The sequence below is a fragment of the Saccostrea echinata genome, unplaced genomic scaffold (assembly GCF_033153115.1).
Source record: "Saccostrea echinata isolate AGI-Se365-2 ecotype Australia unplaced genomic scaffold, CSIRO_AGI_Sech_v1 ptg000030l, whole genome shotgun sequence".
Lineage (NCBI taxonomy): Eukaryota > Metazoa > Mollusca > Bivalvia > Ostreida > Ostreidae > Saccostrea > Saccostrea echinata.
This window is the reverse complement of record NW_026889779.1, coordinates 26,327,681-26,347,500: the sequence shown is the minus strand read 5'-3', so window position 1 is coordinate 26,347,500 and position 19,820 is coordinate 26,327,681. Positions and strand designations below refer to the sequence as shown.

Here is a 19,820-nt window from a genome sequence, read left to right as displayed (position 1 = left end):
CATAGAAAAGCTCAGTCTTCTCTCCGACAAAGTACAGCATAGACACATCGAGTCTTCCCTCCGACAAAAAAACAGCCTAGATACGCTCATTTTTCCATCCGAAAAAAGTACAACATAGATACACTCAGTCTTCCCTCTGACAAAGTTCAGCTCCAGCACCATTTTTTCTTCTATATCTCCTGGGACTGCACAATTTATTTTATGATTTTTTTTACAATAAGATTCCATTTTTATATCTTAAAGTAATGATAATGTAAACACTAAGTAAAGAAATATTTAAAATTTGTCTAATTTATAAAACTTTCAAAGATTGATATAAAGTATTTCGGCGATTCCATTTGTTCCATTTCTTATATTTCTTTTTGCATTTCAAAGTACGAATTTGCTCAACAAATACTATATATCCATTTCCAGGAATTCAATAATACAAAATAGCTAATTCGATAGCTTAAAGAAATAATGCACACAAATCTAAGATTTCTTTTCGAAGAATTTATTATCATTGTATATGATTATAATGATAATGATTAGTAATTTTTTCAAATACTTAATCAATTTTTTCCCATGTTTATTTTAAGAGCGCGTCTGTAAATATTTCCCAGAATGGGTCATTTTTGGATAGTGCTTCCTGATTGCATACATTGAAGATCTAACTTCCTCAATGCACGAAAATATCTGTTTATTTCAAACAGGGACATAGGATTTGTTTACAGAGGTACATAAAGTCAGATAAGGTTATAAATAAATTGCTGTAAACATGTAGATAAAAAAAAGAAGAAACTCCATCCACCATCCAGAAAGAAAGAAAACAGAGAAAGAAAATGCCAGATATAAAAAAAATCATGAATTACGAATTGTGGGAAAAGTAATTTAATAATTTTAAAATACAATACTATTGTTTGAGCAGAGTAATTTGCAGAACTAATTTTTATATACATAACAATTCAAAAGGAGAAAAAGAGAAAAAAGTGATATCTTAATATTATATATGATTATTATTTATATTATTATTAATTATTATTTATATACATATGGTGATTATTTATCTAGCTTGTCAGTATATCTTAATGTCTATCTATGGCGAACTTATATCTGTTTAGATGTATATTCATAAAGATTTTCAGATATACGCGTCAAGCATGATTTTATGATGTATCTATATGATGGTGATTTACATCTCTTTAGATGTGCTGTCATAAAGATTTTCAGATACGCCTATGTAAGTGTTTGACACAGAGTACACATTGCCACCTAGTATTCCTCCATCTTTATTGCCATGTGTCGTATCATATGCCTCTCCTGATTGTGAGAAATTAGCACGAGAGTACTCGTTCTTCGAGTTGTTGTTTGGTTTCTCATATTTCCTCTCAAAGATCTTTAAGGAATGATAAAGTTCCTTCGATTGTGTTTTGGATGTAAAGTCTGCAAAATGGAAACATATGTTTTAAGCAAAGTCACATATTTCCAATTTTCAAATATCTCAAAGTGACCGTTTCAATTACTGTAATTATAATTGTATATGCTTTGGGTTAGGTTGAGGGTTTGGCTTTAACATGAGAGATACATATAGGGTAAGATGAAGACATTGACTAAGAAATTAACTAAGTTTCAAATTAAATAAGCTATCATAAGTCTATATCGTCTGACACAAAAAAGAAATGCAACAAGAATTCAATTAAAATATCTAACGGTGATTTTTTTAAAAGGTTGAATAATATCCTCTAACTTAGAAAGAAACGGATAATCAAACAACAACCCCTTTTCAATCATAGTGTGCAATCCCGTCTTGCAAAACAATTTAAGCTCGGATTCTGCGAATTTCTAAAGTGCCTGTTTCGCAGATGCTGAAGTTGAATTTCCTTGAACCTGAGGCAGCGTAATAACGAGTGGATTTCAAGTCCACGCGGGCTGTCATTCAAGCTAATGGGACGTATGAACATGATGAGGCGTAATATAGTACTGTCTTTGTATCTGCAACTCTATTTCGTTTTCATTTTGAGAATTTAATTTCCAGCTATTGAAGCTAACAAAATGCTTTCTTACATTAATTTCAAATAGCCTTGGCATCACTTGAGGAAAAGAAAGATTTTTTTTTCGTTATATTAATGCAATACTTATGAGGAACAACAAATCTTGCAAACCTAAATTAAAGTCAATGGTTTTTAAAACAATTTATGATTTCCCTTAAGTTTGGCTCAGACTTTGGTCCGGTAACAGGATGAAAATGATGAAAATGATGACAATGACTTACCGTCTGCGCAAAGTTGAAGATATCCTTATACCTTATCAGCACAAAATTATACCCTACATCTGTTTTTAAATATCTGAAATAGGCTGTTGCGTTTTTTCAGTGTGTCAGTACAGATTGTCAACTAAATAACTATTAATATATAAGTGATTACAATTTAATCTTTACCTTTGCTCTGCCTTGTAATACGACATCGCTTTTTATAGCATCTAAAATAATTTATGAACATACTGATTCGACATCCATTTAATGCCATACTAAAATGAAAAAAATTATATAATTCATATCGCATACAAATATACCTGTAAATGGTAATGAGCAGCACCACAGTTAAAACAATACCCACGGTTACTGGAACTAAACGATTTAATGAAAATTAAAAGGAATAATAATTCATTCATTTAGTTTGCCAAAATTACAAGTATTTTACAAAAATAGGTACAAATATCTTTATATGTCTTGTCAATTCAATAATAGTTACTGTCTAAAAATATCAGCATTGATCCTTATATTTAAGACATGAGTATTATTGCATAGTTGAACATTGGTTAAATACACATTTATGACTGAAAAAAGAAGAAGGATATGGACTTTATTTGTAAGCAAAAGGCAAATTGGTTACAATACTTACCTGAGTTACCTTTGCTCTGTTGATCTTCAGAATATAATTTAAGTTTTAAAAAAAACATGCTTTATTGAAAGTTTTTTTTTCATCTTTATTTACATGAAATTAACATTTAGTGAACTAATATAAGGATGCTTTAAGATCAATTTGACCAACATAGTCTTGCTGTTCTAAAGTTTTTATTTTTCTTTTAAGGATGCATAAGGTAGAATTTGACCCATTATTTAACCACAGGCACCTGATGAATGGTTGGTGTATTCATCCCCACCCCTCCTTCTGAGAATATTTTTAGACACGATAACTTAACACATATACACGAATTCCTAGCCTATCATACCAATACTTCGTTATTTGATATCATTTTCCGTTTTTGATCTGTTAATGTAACTTATATCGATTCCATTGTTCCTGAGAAAATTCTATAAGACCCCCCCCCCCCCCAATATTTTCCTGTGTAAAACTTTAAACTCCTGAAGTGGCCCCAGCCGACCCTCGGAACCATGCATTGAACAAAGCTGAATCTAAAAATGCTTGCAACTTGTCAACTTATTATGGCCCTATGTTTTGAGAGGATTTTAAAAGAAACTTTCTATATTTGCCGATTAAAGAATTTGTACCACCTGAAAATGCCTACAAATTAATATGACATATCATGCCTTGATGTTATTGCCAAAAAATGTTTTCCCTATATATACATATCTAAGTCTGCTATCCTCAGTTCGGGTTCTACCTTTTCTTCTGCGCTCATGAATGGAACAAAATTGACACTGCACTACCTGAAGGTACTTGAAATCTTATAACTAATGATATGGCCCTGTCATAGAAAACTTTGATCCCCTATTTAAGCTGACCCTTCTACCAAAGACTATAATTTGCTTAATAGTTTCTGACCCAGTGGTGTTTAAGAATAATTTTTAACAACCTCATCTTATTTTTGTATTTTCTTAATTATTTCCCTTTGAAAGGGGCATGGCTGTTAATGTTTGATTTGATTTACCAACGAATGCTCTGTTGCAAGTTTGATTGATTGATTGATTGTATGTTGTTTAACGTCCCTCTCGAGAATTTTTCACTCATATGGAGACGCCACCACTTTCCGGTGGAGAGCTGCAAATTTTGTCCTATACTCGGCACTTACGGCCATTGAGCAGTGAGGGATCTTTTTCGTGCCAGCACCTACTGCGACACGGGACCTCGGTTTATACGGTCTCATCCGAAGGACCGGTCTCCACGTCCCACAGTGGGATTCGAACCCGCGACGTAAGGATCAACTCCTTACTTCGCGACTCTAGAGCAGACGCTCTAACCACTGCGCCACGCGGGCGACTTGCAAGTTTGATGGAGAAAAAAAAACCAGTGGTTCGGAAGAAGTCAAAAATGTCAAAAGTTTACAGAGAATCGGCAGACGGACAGATGGACGGACGACGGAAATAAAATAAAGCTCTGTTGAGCTCAGAACTCAGATTGGCTGAATGGTAAAATGTATATCAGGCACTTACTCAGTGAATAATATGCAGTTTGACATCCTTGCCTTGGATCACAGAACTCGTTCCACGTACATCTGCATTTTTTCGAACAGCCGAAGCCATAATATTCATATGGACACGGATGAGTGCAGTTTTTTCCAAAGGAACCGATGCAATCTGGAGGAAATAAATTTACAGAAGGTCACATTCTCAAATATGAATCTAAAAACAATATGGTAAATATATAAATGTATTTTGCCAAAACATGTGCTAAATCCAAGTATAAAGTAATCACTTCTTAGCAAAACGAATCACAACAAACATAAACGATACATTTTGTTTTGATTTTTTGTGCTATCGTTGCAATCGTTTTGTATGTGTCCATGTACTAGCTTGTTATCCCATGCAAAATGATAATTTACCTTTAGATCAGTAAAAGAATAAAATGATCAACATCTACTCACGGATACACTTGCCGTTGACTGCTTTGTAATTTGCACAGCATTCACTAGTATTTCTAAACAACAGATATATGTTTTATGTGGCTTTTAATACATTGTGCTTTGTATGCAACTACACCTTATTCTATTAAGGAAATAATCTTAAAGACCATAGAATCTTTTTTCTTTACATTCATAGATTGGGACCTAAAGTATTCGAACGTACATGTATAAGATAACAAGTAATAAAATTACTGTTTGTCAGATTCGGTTGAATGAAAAAAATCTAAGTGTATGTATTAGCTACATGAATGAATATTTTTGTTTTTAAAAAAATCCTACGGACAATACATGCATTTTAAAATACTACAGATGGACGATACATAACTGGATATTAAAGTTTCATATCTTTCCCATGATAAATTTTTGCGCTCATATTTCATTAATTTCAAGCAAATACGATGAGCAAGTATGAGTTAAATTATTTTGTTGATTACTTACTTGGTAGTGCACAGCCCTGTGTCATTCATGCTGGTCTCATTGCAACTTCATCGAAGTTTTTGTTTTAAGCAGAGCTTGTTCTATATTTTAATTTTATATATATATATATATATATATATATATATATATATATATATATATATATATATATATATATATATATATATATATATATATATATATATATATATATATATATATATATATGTTGATAAGAGTGTATCCAATGCTTGATGATTTTCAGAATATACTTTAACCATTTCCTTCATGACAACTTTTTCCTCTTCAACGATATGATAAATTATCTCCTTAATATTGAAAGCGTGAATCATCATGCGCCACGTATATATGGTGTTCTTTTTACAAAATTTTTGAACCAACAATTGAATAAAAAGCAAAAGAAAATTTCTTTTATACCCAGAAGAACAATATGTAGAGAGAACATTGAAATATCAAGTGTTTTAATATTAACGAGCAATCATACTGGTAAGCAACTTATGGTATCTTTCAGTCTAGAGACTAAGGACTTGCCTCTGTAGAGGTTGTTGAGGAGCACCATATTCTGTCGCTGTAGTAGCCGATCCTAGATCTGCACTATCAACTACAACAGATTAGCAAGTAAAGACTGGTGCACTTGCAGGTTCTTCTTGAAGGTGTTGTCTGGCTTTTCTTGAAATTTTTCTTCTGATGCTGGATCTTTATATCTGTTTTCATCCTCCGTAAGTTCTTTTGTAATGAGTTTTCAGGCTGTTTTGTCGGCGGCAAATACTTCCCAGTTGTTTGTATCCATATTACAAACCGTATGTCATGTTTGGAGAAGCTGTGGTCCCTCCTGAGCATAAAAGGCAATAATCACGTCATCTGCAAACAGCATGTCTCTGATAGTGACTTTTCTCATCTTGGGCTTGCAGCGCAACTGAGCGATGTGAAAGAGGCGGCCATCTGATTTTGTGTAAAGGTAGACACCATTAATTTATGTCCCGAAAGCATGTTTCAGCAGAAGACGAAGAAGATGCCGAAAAGCGTAGGGGCTGGTGAACGGCCTTGTTTGACTCCATTATTAACTTCATATTTGTCTGAGATGTAGCAACCTTTTCTTAGCCAAGCACCCAGCACTTTGAAGTATAAGTTGCGGGTATTTTAAATGAGACCTTAAAAACTGAGACCAGACGTCACGACAGGCGTTTACACGATAAAGATCCCTCACTGCTCAATTACCCTTAGTGCCGTGTAAAGGTCTAAATTTGAAGCTCTTCACCAATATATGGTGACGTCTCTATATAAGTGAAAAATTCGAATGAGACGTAAAACACTATACAATCAATCAACTGTTTGAGATGTCACCGTCAAACTGTACTGTGCTCATCATACCGTCGTAAAATGACTTTACAAAGTTCAGTGGTTTAGGTGGGTAACCAATAAGATTTATCATCTTTAAAAGGCCTTCTTTGTTTACCAGGTCGAACGCATTTGTCAAATCGATGAACACAAGGTAAAGTGGTTTGTTCTGCTCTCTGCAGCTTTCTTGTAGTTGGTGATCTTCTCACTGAGGCCAAACGGGCCTACAAAGCTCATTCTTACCAAGCAACACTGGCACTGCAATCACTGCAATCAGCAAGACTTGAAGCTACATTGAGAGAATGCGTGACCGATACTTGACAAGCCTCTGCAGCTCAATACATTAGGCGTTAAATAAGAACATCGAACTAAAGTGTACACCGTCAAGCCTCTAGGATTTTTCTGCGTTTCAGTTGTTTACTTGACCACATTATTTTCTTTCCAAAGGCAGAAATAGCTGCATTGTAAATGGCTGTCTTAGGGTAATCTATTGCAGGGTAACATTCTTGACTGTCTTATTGGGAGGGAAACTAACTAACCTTGCTATATAAAAATCCACCTGTGACGTCACTCTTTTGTTTGAGCGCTCCATCATATTTCATGAATGGAGAGTCGCAAATTTCATTGAAAACGGACTCTATGTTCATATTCTCCTTTCCGTGCCTCTACAGAGGAAAGAACATTTTAATAAGTTTATTTTCACTTAAAGAAAATACATGTACTACTGTTGAGAATCGAACCCGGTACCCTCACCTTCGTAGTCAGGTACTCATCTCATTACGCTATCTGAGCGTTGAAAGACGGGGGATTTAACTAACTTTAGGTATACTTTTTCGCCATAATCTCTCTCTCTATATAAATTAAAAACTGCTAATACGTTAAATATATATTAACAGTGTATCTTATAAAGAACTCTCTTGCTATTTATTTATCGATTTATCAAATATATATCGACAATATTTTCCTCAATTAATGATATTAAGTTTCATTCCATATATTTAATTTAACTCAAAATAAAAGACAACACAGAGTCTGACATACCTGGTTCTGATGGTTTGCAAGAAAAAGACATCGATGGCAATCTGACAACTAATCTTTATGCTTACTTCATCATTTCAACAATCTCCTTTAAAGTCAATGCTTGCAATTTTTATTGGCGATACAATGACTTTGTTTGCAAAATGTAATTCGCCGTTAAGTCGAATGATGACTTACGTATTTCATACAATTTGTTAAGCAGAATCACACTAAATTGTCTACGGATTTTTTTCCCATTTACCCGATCATGAAAATGTGTACACGACTGGTGGGACCTGTCGACAGGCGATCACACCTCGGTCTTTGTTGCCTTCGCCAATAATTTTTATTTTTAAATGAACTTTTTAAAATTATCACTGTTCGTTATCTTCACATTGCATTTGATATTTTAATGAAAGAGTTGCAAGGAAATGCTTTGGAAATACATAAATGTCAATTACAAACAAGGTTTCCGTATCATTCTCACAAACTAGCTAAAAGTAGGTATCCTCCTATCTCAAATAATAATTAAATACTCAAATCATTGACATCTACTTATTGATTAATTGCCGTGCAAAGACAAAACGAGCGTTTTCTGAATACAATTTCACTAATTACAAAGACCTATAGATTAGTGCCTAGCTGACCTAGGGTCAATTACTTTGAAATGTTATCCATTAAATTACAATTACTTTGGATTTTGACCATTACAATTACCATTATCAGTACTCTCATTCAGAAAAGTAATTAATTGAATTACAATTACTTTGTTAAAGTAATTAAATACATTTCACATTACATTTTATACCAAAAAAAACTACAAATTTTATGATCATGCAATTTATTTCTAAATTTACTTTCTCAAATTTCTCGCTTGGTTAATATGCTTTCTCTAAGGTCCATAAGTCAGAGTGGTAGTTGGTATCTTCTACAGTTGACAAAGAAAGTGCATCGGAACATTTGATAAACATTTCACACAACGTTTTCTGTAATATGCGACATATTTAATTAAATGGTAATGCTATAATTGTAAAATAAGTCTGCATTGATAATTTAATAAATTAGTACTTGTGATTAGCTGGACAGGCATAATCAATGAAAATGTAAACACAATCAATGGTGATAATTACCAGTACCTAGATAACAGTGACTTTCAATTAAGGTGTCAAAATGAAGATGTCAGTATTTACATATGGCCTTAGTTTCCAGTTTTGTCTTTAAGAAGATCATACTGATCTTGTATCTGGCTTACCATATCCATTTTACCAGAATGAACTTTTGAAAAGAAAATCTTAATTGGTAGTCATAGTATGTATGTACTTATGTCACTTATTTTGAGACTATTATTTCTTTTAATATTTTTTTTTCTGGCTCTCTTCAGTGTATTTTATAACTATTAAAACAATTATTTAACATGTCTATCAATCACCATTGAATACCCCCCTCCCAAAAAAAGGGGGTAAGATAAGATTTAAATTTTAAGAAAGTAACATTATTAATAAATACTAACCTATCAGTGACTTTGATTTCTTTCAGATTCAATAATAAAGAGAATAGGATACATAATGTAATTGAAAAGTAAATGAAAAGTAATGGCCATTACTGACATTTTAAAGAAAGCAATGAATAACATTACAATTACTTGTAATTGAAAGATGGCTCCATTACACGTTACATCCCATTTCTTTGAAGAAAAAAAATGTAATGATTACAATGCATTACCATTACACATTGCCATTACCGCAGGTCTGGTGCCTAGGAATGTGAAAAAATCATTTATTATCATTACTGGATTGCACGTTCATTTCTACATAGTCCTCTATGTCATCGTCATCCTCATCTTCTTCATCGCAACCCGTAAAATGATGAACGTTGTCTTTTGGTGGAGCCATGGACATCCGCATAGCAAAATAATCCTCCTTTGGTTTATTTGAATCTTCCTCCTCTTCACTATGAGCAGGTGCTCTCCGCACACGTTTTAGTAAGGAGTCAACATAAACATTCAATTTTCCTCTTCTTTTAGGTGTTTCCAGACTGCTTTCGTGCGGTTTCTCTGTGTCTTCATCCTCGTCATCGGTTGAGGGTGCTCTCCGAAAACGTTTAAGTAAGACATCTGCGCATATGTTTAATTTTCCTTTTCTTTCAGCTGTTTCTAGACTATTTTTCTGTTTGCCTCCAGTGTTCCTGTGGGAATAAAAAAAAAACAAAAAGCATTTATAATGTTTTTGTTCTTGTCTAATAAAGTATATCTGTATGTTGCCTTTGACTGTAAGCAAACACGATACACATTTAAATGACCGTCAATCTTCTTTCATGCATTTATATCAAACAGGGTTTATTTTTTATTATTTGAGACACGTTTACAATAATGCTGTAAAATATCTTCAAACCTTTTTCTAGTCGAAATGAAAACATTTATTGCAATGGTTATGGGTATACTATTGATGATTAATGTGCCTAGAACAATGTAAATCCAGTAGTGATATGTTCCGCTCTTATCATCTGCAATATAAAAACTGTACAAACTAAACTGTTTTAGAGAATCGCTTTCCCTAGATCAATGTTTTAGATATACATTTGTTGTCTAATGGTTGTTAATACTGCCATTTCTTGACAGTCGTTTTCTTAGAAAGAAAAACATTATATATAATTTCAAAATGTCACTAAGTGTTCTCTTATTCACAACAGAATTATTGGCCCTATAAGGTTGATTTTTCTCCATTAATAAGTTATGTCCTTCAAAGCATAAAAAGGACGAAAGTTTAATACACATGTTATATACTTTTTCTATAGATATACTTTTTATAAAACAAAATTGATTTTATGTTCATTAATTTTAAACACTAAAAAAACTTCCCTACCATGAGGACAACCTCTTGTTCTGTCACATAAAATGGTTCCACACTCACATAGTTCCTTACATCCATGACCGTAATACCCTGGTGTACACAGTCCACCCGAACAATTTCTACCAAATGAGCCTATGCACGCTTTCCAAAACAAAAAAAATAGGTCCTCAATTCAGAAGAATCTTGAGATGACAATTTAAAGAAACAAATTCTGTTGACTGTAAAAAGGCATCAATCAAAAAACATTTACGTTTGCATCGTGTGCCCTCGGGATAATAATCGTCACAACATTCAGATGGTGATCTGTGCCAATAAAATACTTATTATTGTAATCTCAACTTTAATTAAAAAACGGTTATCCAATGTAAACAATTGTGATATATACTTATTTTTGCAGTCTTCAAGACCTGTACAAGTTATAAAAAGAACGTTCTCCAGAATGATTAACCCAAATTCGATCCTCATAGTTTGACTGCGAATATGACCATTACAACAGGGTCAAATGCTTTATCAAGATAATAAGTTGTTTTTAAAAGCTAATACTTAGAAATATGCTTCCGTGTTTCGATCGTTTCAATAGTTTTCCTCGTCTCATCAAAACTTATAGAACTTGCATAATTATTTTCAGCTTTTTAATGCTAAATTTAACTCAGTTTAACTCAGGCAATTTTTGGCCCTGGGTTCAGTTGTACGATATCACACGTTTTGTACAAATGTTTATTTATAAATTAACTTGAGTTATTTCTTGGGACAGAGTATATTTGTCTATTAATAATTAGGGCTTATTACAAACACACAAGGAATAACATCTACCACCTGTCAACTTATATACCACATTTGATAATTCTCAAATTGGAGTATCAATTACTAGTATCGATATTAATTATTCAATTTAAATATAACAGTTTTATCTTCTTTTAATTCCTAATTTAAAAAAAAAAAAATTAGCCCATCGACATTCACACATGTTTTCTTTCAAATTGAATTAAAATACTTCTTGGGACAGAGTATGAAACAAGAATATCAACAGTCTCATTTAAAGTCATCATTTCTTAGTTCTATGGTCGATACAATGACATAGTCAGCAAATACAACCTATATCATTAAGGAGGGATTCTTCTCTTAAGAATACTTATTTCTTATATTTAAAAATCAATGAAATTTTCACAGAATCAAGAAGACAATATCACTAAGTGATGGTATCAGTTAGATTAAATTTGACCGTTTTATATTAAAGGCAAGGTCAGGTCAAGGTCAGTACCTTTTCCCTGGACATTAAGAATAAAAAAATACTGTTGCCAATCATGCGATGCCTACTTCTATTTCAATAAATTAAATGTTTTTCTTTTTGCATAAAGAGATATAACCATATAGGGTCTATAAGATGATATTATCAAATTGACATAAATAATTTAACTAAAATGGATATTGGCTAATCCCAATTTTCTCTATTTTTCTTAAAATTTTAATATATTTTAGCTATTTTTATATGCTTCCTATATTTAAATTTTTCCTATTTTCACATATGGTAAAGTTGTCATATAAAGATACAAAATGATATAAAAATAAAAAGTTTTGACCGTTTACTAAGAGAGAAAAAACACTTTTTACGGATTTTTGGATCAAATCTGAACTTTGATGGAAGCTTTTAAAAGCTAACATAATTGTAGTTTGTTTGGAAAATCGTATTTATTTGATATATTTTAAAACTTTAGTCCCTTATTATTAATTTAACTTACATTTTAAAATTTTCTCCAAGTCTTGATTGTGTAAAAATTATAACTAAATTCATTTTTCCATAATTATTTTGAGAGGCAGAAAAGAAAATATTTTCATACGCCGCCATTCCGCCAAAAATATAGTCCCTGCTAGATTTCAAACTCAGTTTACCATTTCTATTTAAAGTTGTACAATTGTGATGAGGAAAGAAAAATATGATCTTTTAAATCTCTTACATCTAAATATATAAAACATATAAACAAATATACTTTGAATATTTCATCTAGTAAGAAACCAGACAAGAATCCCTCCTTAAGTCAATTGCTGAGTGACGTTTTTCATACTAATTGTTAGCACTGAATTGTCTACGGATTTTCCCTTTCTTTTTTTTTTTCTTTCTTTTTTTTTCTTTTTTTTTCCGATCATGACAAAGAGCACACGGTGGGTGTGACCGGTCAGCAGGGTATGCTCACTCCTCCATGGCACCTGATCCAACCTCGGATGCTTTAGAGGTCCGTGTTTGCTCTGTTCCTGATTTGTATTGTTTAAATCGACTTTTGAGCTTGAATACTATTCTTTATCGCCATATATCCCATTAAAAAGCATAAAAACGTGTATTAGAAAAAAATGTTAATATTTAACAACGAATTGCTTGTTAACTCATCAAAAGGGGATAATATTTTATTTTGTTTGCATCTCCTCCAATATAATTCTGTCAAATCAACAAGACAAGTGTCAATAATTTTTTGTTGTTTAAAAATCCTATTTGAACAATATGCCCAAATTTGATATACTTGCTATTACAAATCTATACATGGAAAATTAGATTTTAAACAGTAAATAATGATTATTATACGTCTCATCTTTTTACTGTTGAATATTGCAAACTTATTAGAGGAAAATGACAGAGTAAATAAATTTGTAAACGTCTAGATCTCAGCAAGATATATTTCCCTTACGTCCCATATTTTATTGTGGTTGTTTTTTTTAACTTTTGGGGTAAAGTGGTTTGTAGAGTTCAAAATCATATTCACTTTGTTGTTGGATGATAGCCATCGTGCATCTGATCAAAGTCAGAAACTTGTGAATTTTAAATTTTCAACATCAGGTGTCAAAATCAAAAGTTTTGCTTCTCTGATATGCCTGAGAGGACACTGCAATAGTGACCAAATGATTTATAAGTTCCCTTCCTCCACATTGTAATCTATTACTTATCTCCCTTGATGCAGGCGTGTTCATCATTTTAAAAGCAAATTAATCTTCTTCATTCAAGAATGTATTAGACTTGCTCAATTAAAAATGGCCATTAAATCTGCAGGATATTTTATGAAGTTTACATTTTAAATGATGAGACAGTCAGATTGATGTCTTTCTGATTGGATCAAACGTTCATATCTCTCTCTGGGACAGGTGCATGAGTATTATTATTTCAATACTCATTATGAGAATAAGGAAATCGGATATAGACACTTTAGGTACTTATTATTGTCCAAAAACAAATTTTAAATCAAGGAAAGTGTGAAAAAAGATCGAAGGATTGTGCATGATAGAATGTCTTGTTAGATTTGTAAAGAAAGCTGATCATAGGATCCTACAATCGTGTTAAGTTCTTGTTCTTCGTATGTTGGGTTGACAACAGGTATGGTCTTCTTCTTTGAAATCGTCAACTTCGCTTTCAAGTGTCTTCTACAAAGATTTCAAATGTGAAAAATAAGAAAGGCATATAAATACGTAGGCTTAACAAAATACAATTTTCCATACCAATTGTCTTTTTCTAAAGGGATGTGTTTTCTTCTATTCATAAAATGTTAAGGTTTAAGTCACAGTATATGTGTTTCAGAATATTAAGCCTAATGTTTCATGAGAAGTCCGATACTTCGCCATTCTTATAACAATGCCAAACAAGTAAAATACATGGATTCAAAGTAAAACAAATCTTCATAAGAAATAATTTGAGATATGTACATCATGATATGATGCACAATATATGGGATTGGTGACATATTGCACAAACATCTATCATCCAGAGACTGTGTGTCAGAAACTTAACATCATCCAGAAAGTGTTAAAGCTGCTGAATGGATTTCCTTTCGTGTTGTATAAAACCTTTATGCATTTCACTGTTCTCAATGAACTATTTATTAACTCTGCTCAAGTGCAGGCAATGAGCGAGATGTGGATCTGACATTCTGCATATTGAACAGCTTAATTATCTCTTTTTCCGTAAAGTTTGATGTTAAATATCTTGCTATTGTCAAAAATCACAACTTAGTAGTTAACGATTATTGTCTTAATTGTTACAATTATACATGTAAATATATTTCACTATTACTATCATTAAAGCTGATTGACAACCATACCTGTGTTTAAAGAGAATGGCCAGGAGGATACAGAGTAAGAGGATGATGCAAACACTCAATAACGAACACAACGTAACCAGGAACTTATCAATCGTTTGTCCATCACAGACTGGCATCGCTATTCTCTTTGTTACTGTGTATGGTATAGAAAAAAATTGAAATCAGAACTGGAGTTTAGCCAAATCATGTACAATTAGTTCACGGTCATCGATCGTTTTATTTTTCAAATATGTGTTTAGAATAGGTTATGTACATAAAAACATTTCTTAATATGGTATTTAACGTGAAAAACTTATGATAGTAAATATCAAAGTCTGCATTTAAAAAGTACAGAATTGACCTACCTCGTTGAAATAAATTTCATCGTATTGTGGTACCGTGAAGTACATGTAATCCTAAGACGAAATGCTTATGCCAATGAGATTAATTATTTTCTACTTTATGTTGTTGAGATTAGTATTTTTGTTTCCTAGTAAAATAATATACATGTATATTCGTGCAAATATTTTTAAAAAGGAAACAAGTGACAAAAATATGCCAATGGAGCCAAAGCGGAACTCCGATCCTCTCTCTCTTTGTATATATATATATATATATATATATATATATATATATATATATATAAAGCACTAAAAATGACCAACGACACGAACAATAATAATTGTCAAATTTTCGGGACAACCTGTCCCTTCCTCAGGACAAAGAAAAAAGTTAAGAAGTCATAAAAACAAAGGAAATAGAGAAGCAAAAACAACTAGCACTACTACTAAACTACCAAACACTAAATATTTACAAGGTTACATGTTTAATTTGGAGTTTATAAACAGTTGTGAACAAAGAAATCCGGAGCGCTATGAATTGCGTCCGGTCTATCGGGTGTACTCGGTGAACCCGAGTACACCCGATAGACCGGACGCAATTCATAGCGCTCCGGATTTCTTTGTTCACAACTGTTTATAAACTCCAAATTAAACATGTAACCTTGTAAATATTTAGTGTTTGGTAGTTTAGTAGTAGTGCTAGTTGTTTTTGCTTCTCTATTTCCTTTGTTTTTATGACTTCTTAACTTTTTTCTTTGTCCTGAGGAAGGGACAGGTTGTCCCGAAAATTTGACAATTATTATTGTTCGTGTCGTTGGTCATTTTTAGTGCTTTATATAAATTTCCATCCGTGACCTTGTATCTACTTAGTAGATCCGACACTTCGGATATACAGTGTTGTTGGTTTTTAGTGCTTTTTATATATATATATATATATATATATATATATATATATATATATATATATATATATATATATATATATATATATATATATATATATATATATATATATATAACATTGTAGAATTTATTGAAGAACCATTGAACAAAAGATCAATTAAGTGCCTGTTTATCATTTCATATTAATTGACTCTCACAACAAGGCTTACTGATGAAATTTTGCAGATGCTTCAGCAATTTTATACCCTTTTACGTAGATAAAATAATTAGCACCAGGGATGGGGTAATTGAAAAAAGTAATTGTAATTGACTGTAATTAATTACATTTTTTGAAGTAATTGGAAGTAATTTGTAATTGAACATTTTTTCAATTACTTGTAATTGTAATTTAATTAATTACACTGAAAAAATACCATGTAATTTCAATTACTTTTTCAATTACATTCAATTACTTTATATAATACACATTCATGATATAATGTTACCTCTACCTCCCCATTTTACATGTACTGTTTTTTTTTTAATTGTAAAACATATCCTCAATCCATCAATTAAGCAAAATCTTAAGTTATACTGTTAATGTTTACAAACAAATAATTAAATGATTGGCTTGATAAATAATAATCTAGTTTCTTTCTAATCATTATGTAAATTTGGAATTTTTTGATTTATGTTTATAAGTCTGAATTTTGAACCACCCTTCTTAGGTTTATTCAGCTATGAAACACACATTAAATTTCAATTTTTGTTGTTTGATCAATAATAAAGAAAAAGAAGGTGTGTGTCATTAATTAAGTTCTCTCTTAAACTTGTTGGGAAGAGATAATTGCCCTCCAGATCACAGCTGTAAATTGCAATCAAAACAAATCAACTCCTCTAAAGAGATATTCATTCCATGATTTAGAAGACAAAGCCATAGAGATAATTATTTCTAATCAATTTAAAATGCTTCGCTAGCTTTAGAAGAGGAAAAAACTTTCAATTTGATAATTATTTTAACATCTAGTAAACAGATTTTTATGAATGAATTTTCTATCTGTACAAGCATTATTTATGAAGTAAAATTGTTCAACATAAATAGCAATTTAGGATGTTCAGGTTACCTTCAAAGGAAATATTCAGTTTGAGGCGTTACAGTTGCCACTCATTTTACTCTATTGAAATGCCCACTTTTAATCAAATATCAAAAGCCATGCAATTTGTGTACATGTAGGTTTTGTTTGGTGGAAACTGCATTAAACTGATCTTGGATAGTACTTTAAGAGATTCTTTAATGTTTTGTAAATAAATCTTATAAATTTAACCACAATGAAATATAATGCCTATAGCATTTTATTTCTTGTACTGTTTGTGCAGAGGCTGGCTTATATACAAATAAATGATGTTCTGTATATTCATTGAAAAGGATTATAAAAATTTTCAGAAAAATTAATGTAATTTGTAATTTAATTAATTACTTTTGCAAAGTAATTGTAATTTAATTAATTACATGTCTTAGCAAGCCTGTAATTTAATTGTAATTTAATTGAAGAAAAACTCAAAGTAATTGTAATTTAATTAATTACTTTTTAAAGTAATTGACCCCATCCCTGATTAGCACATTTACCCGTATTACATACATGAGCTTGAAGGGTGTTTAATTTGTTGAACAAACACTTCTGATCATTATGAACTACTTTTTAGATACACTGATATTATGTACTGCATTAAAAATTTAAAATTATCAATACCAAAGTAAGTTTCTTATTAATGTGCTAACTTAGACTTTTGTTTCTTTCATCATAAAAACATCATCTGTTTCCTGTTTTAGTAGTAATTAAATCAGAAATGGTGAAGAGTCGATTCTGTCACAACAGGATCTAAATAGTCTTCTGTGCCATTTCCTCCTATGTATTGATTGCAGGAATTCCTGAATGATTGCAAAGAAGTTGCTGGTTTTACTAGACTGTATTGTGGGTCCTTGATTGGTGATTTATTTTTACTTCTGATATTTTCATCAATGTCATAATACTTTCTCCCGTTTTCAGATTTTTTTCTTTCTGTTGAACTTTCTGGTTTTCTTACAGGATGATCATCAACGTAGTCGTACTTCCGGTTTGCTATTTTCGGTTCACCTGTTCCGGTGGTTATTTTGGTTGTTGGATTGTTAGAATCCTCTATATCGTTGTACTGTTCGGCATACATGTGTGATTGCCCTGTGTTTGGCTTAAGTCCGTAATATTGTTTGTTCTTTGTCATATTCGTTGAATCATTTGAACGAGAAGATCGTATCTTTTTACTATATGATAAACATTAGATATCAGTATCAAGCATCTTATATAACATAAGATTTGGATAAAATAAAAAGAAATAATAATATATCTTATATAGCATATTTTTTAAGGATCTGGGATAAATAAGTACTCTCAAAGACAATCAATTGTACAACATTTTAAGAAAAGGATTGAGAATAATTTAAATATAAGAACAGAAATATGACGTCATTCTTACGTACATTCCTTTCCGACAGCAAACAGAAGCTTGTATGATCAAACACATCAATAGGCATGTGGAGAGAGCAGTAACCGCTATCATTGCACTGACTGGCCAAGATGTAGGGTACTCGTGTTTGTGAAAGGACAATATGTACCTTTCCTCAGGTGAATAGGTACGGTTTTCTACAACTTCATAAAAATTGATGATTTTTAGCTAATACGTCATTGAGAAAAAGAACGATGGATTTTGGATTGTTTCAGATATATCCCTTTGAACTCGAAAAAAGAGAAACAGTCTGACACATCCGTTTCATATTCTGACATTTTACTAGAAAAATACGTTAATGGCAAACTGACAACAAAACTTTATTATAAACATACTAACTTAAATTTTTCTATCTTCAGCTTCCCTTATTTATGTAGCAAAATACCATTGTCACCTGCATATGGAGTTTATGTTCTCCAAGTTGATTCGATAAGCAAGAGCATGCTCTACGTACGAACAATTTCTAAAACGAGGCAACTAACAAATAGGTTGATGATACAAAGATATCTACAGTCTCATCAACATTTTTCAAATTCTATAGTAGATACAATGCCCTGTTATCAAATTCAATCTATCATTAAGTAGAATGTTGACTGACGTTTTTCATACAAATCGTTAGGCCATTATGTCTACGGATTTTCCTTTCCCCGATCATGACAATGAGCACACGACGGATGTGTCCGGTCGACATAGGGGATACATACTCCTCCATGGCACCATCCCACCTCTGATGCTTTGAGAGGTCTATTCTCTTCAAAATTTTAATTGTTCCAGTGTTTGAGCTTGATTGTTGCTCGTTATCTTGCTATTTCATTTCATACTGAAAATGAATTAGTCTTTTTTTACATTCCATTCGTACATAACAACAAATCATAGTAATCCCCACCCGACATACATGTACCTTGACATCCATAGATTGAATGACACTCAGAACACTTGTCACCACACTTAAGTTTGCATTGAGTTCCATATGTACCACGAGGACAAAGGCTTTTACAATCTTCCCCAAATGTTCCCGGGGGACAAACTGAAAAAGAAAAGCTTATATAGAACTCGAAAAACGTTTTAATCTAACTTGCTTTTGGGAACAAATTAGATGCGCTTTTTGGAAATGATTATATTTATTAAATGATTGAATAATTCCTAGCTCTCTGATAGGCTGAAGTCAAACATTGTAGAAAAATGCTATTCTGTGTTTAGCTGCACGTGACCTTCAGGGTGAACATAAGGATTTTTTTCTACATTGGACTAAACATAGGTTGAGAACTTCCAAATTGATACAAATAACTCTGACTCTAACTCTAACGATTACTTCCACTCAGGTAAATATAACATTCAGACACATAGAATCAGGGATGGGGAATGGGGCTCTCCCACCTCCCCACACTTTTTTCCCTAAAATTAGATACTTACTATTAAATTAGTATGAAATTGTTCATTTAAAAGGCTGGTTGCCTCCCTTCCCTACTTTCTGATACAGTATAGTTGAATCCCTCATACTTTTATGTATCTTA

At 32.0% G+C, this 19,820-nt stretch overlaps 1 protein-coding gene and 1 long non-coding RNA gene across 2 annotated transcripts in view; one reads left to right on the top strand and one right to left on the bottom strand.

Moving 5' to 3' along the window:
- Positions 1 to 14,705, top strand: part of LOC133197611 (uncharacterized) — a 24,460-nt gene extending 9,755 nt beyond the window's left edge. Inside the window, exon 2 of the long non-coding RNA XR_009722435.1 lies at positions 14,547 to 14,705. This is a non-coding gene — a long non-coding RNA (uncharacterized LOC133197611). The remainder of the gene's footprint in view (positions 1 to 14,546) is intronic.
- Positions 1,172 to 13,259, bottom strand: LOC133196072 (uncharacterized). The gene is made up of 5 exons (XM_061332019.1): positions 13,196 to 13,259; positions 10,497 to 10,625; positions 10,026 to 10,137; positions 9,425 to 9,819; positions 1,172 to 1,422 (listed from the first exon to the last, which is right to left on the bottom strand). The coding sequence occupies exons 1-5, from the start codon at positions 13,257 to 13,259 to the stop codon at positions 1,172 to 1,174; spliced, it is 951 nt and encodes a 316-aa protein (XP_061188003.1).
- Positions 14,706 to 19,820: the final 5,115 nt, after the last annotated feature.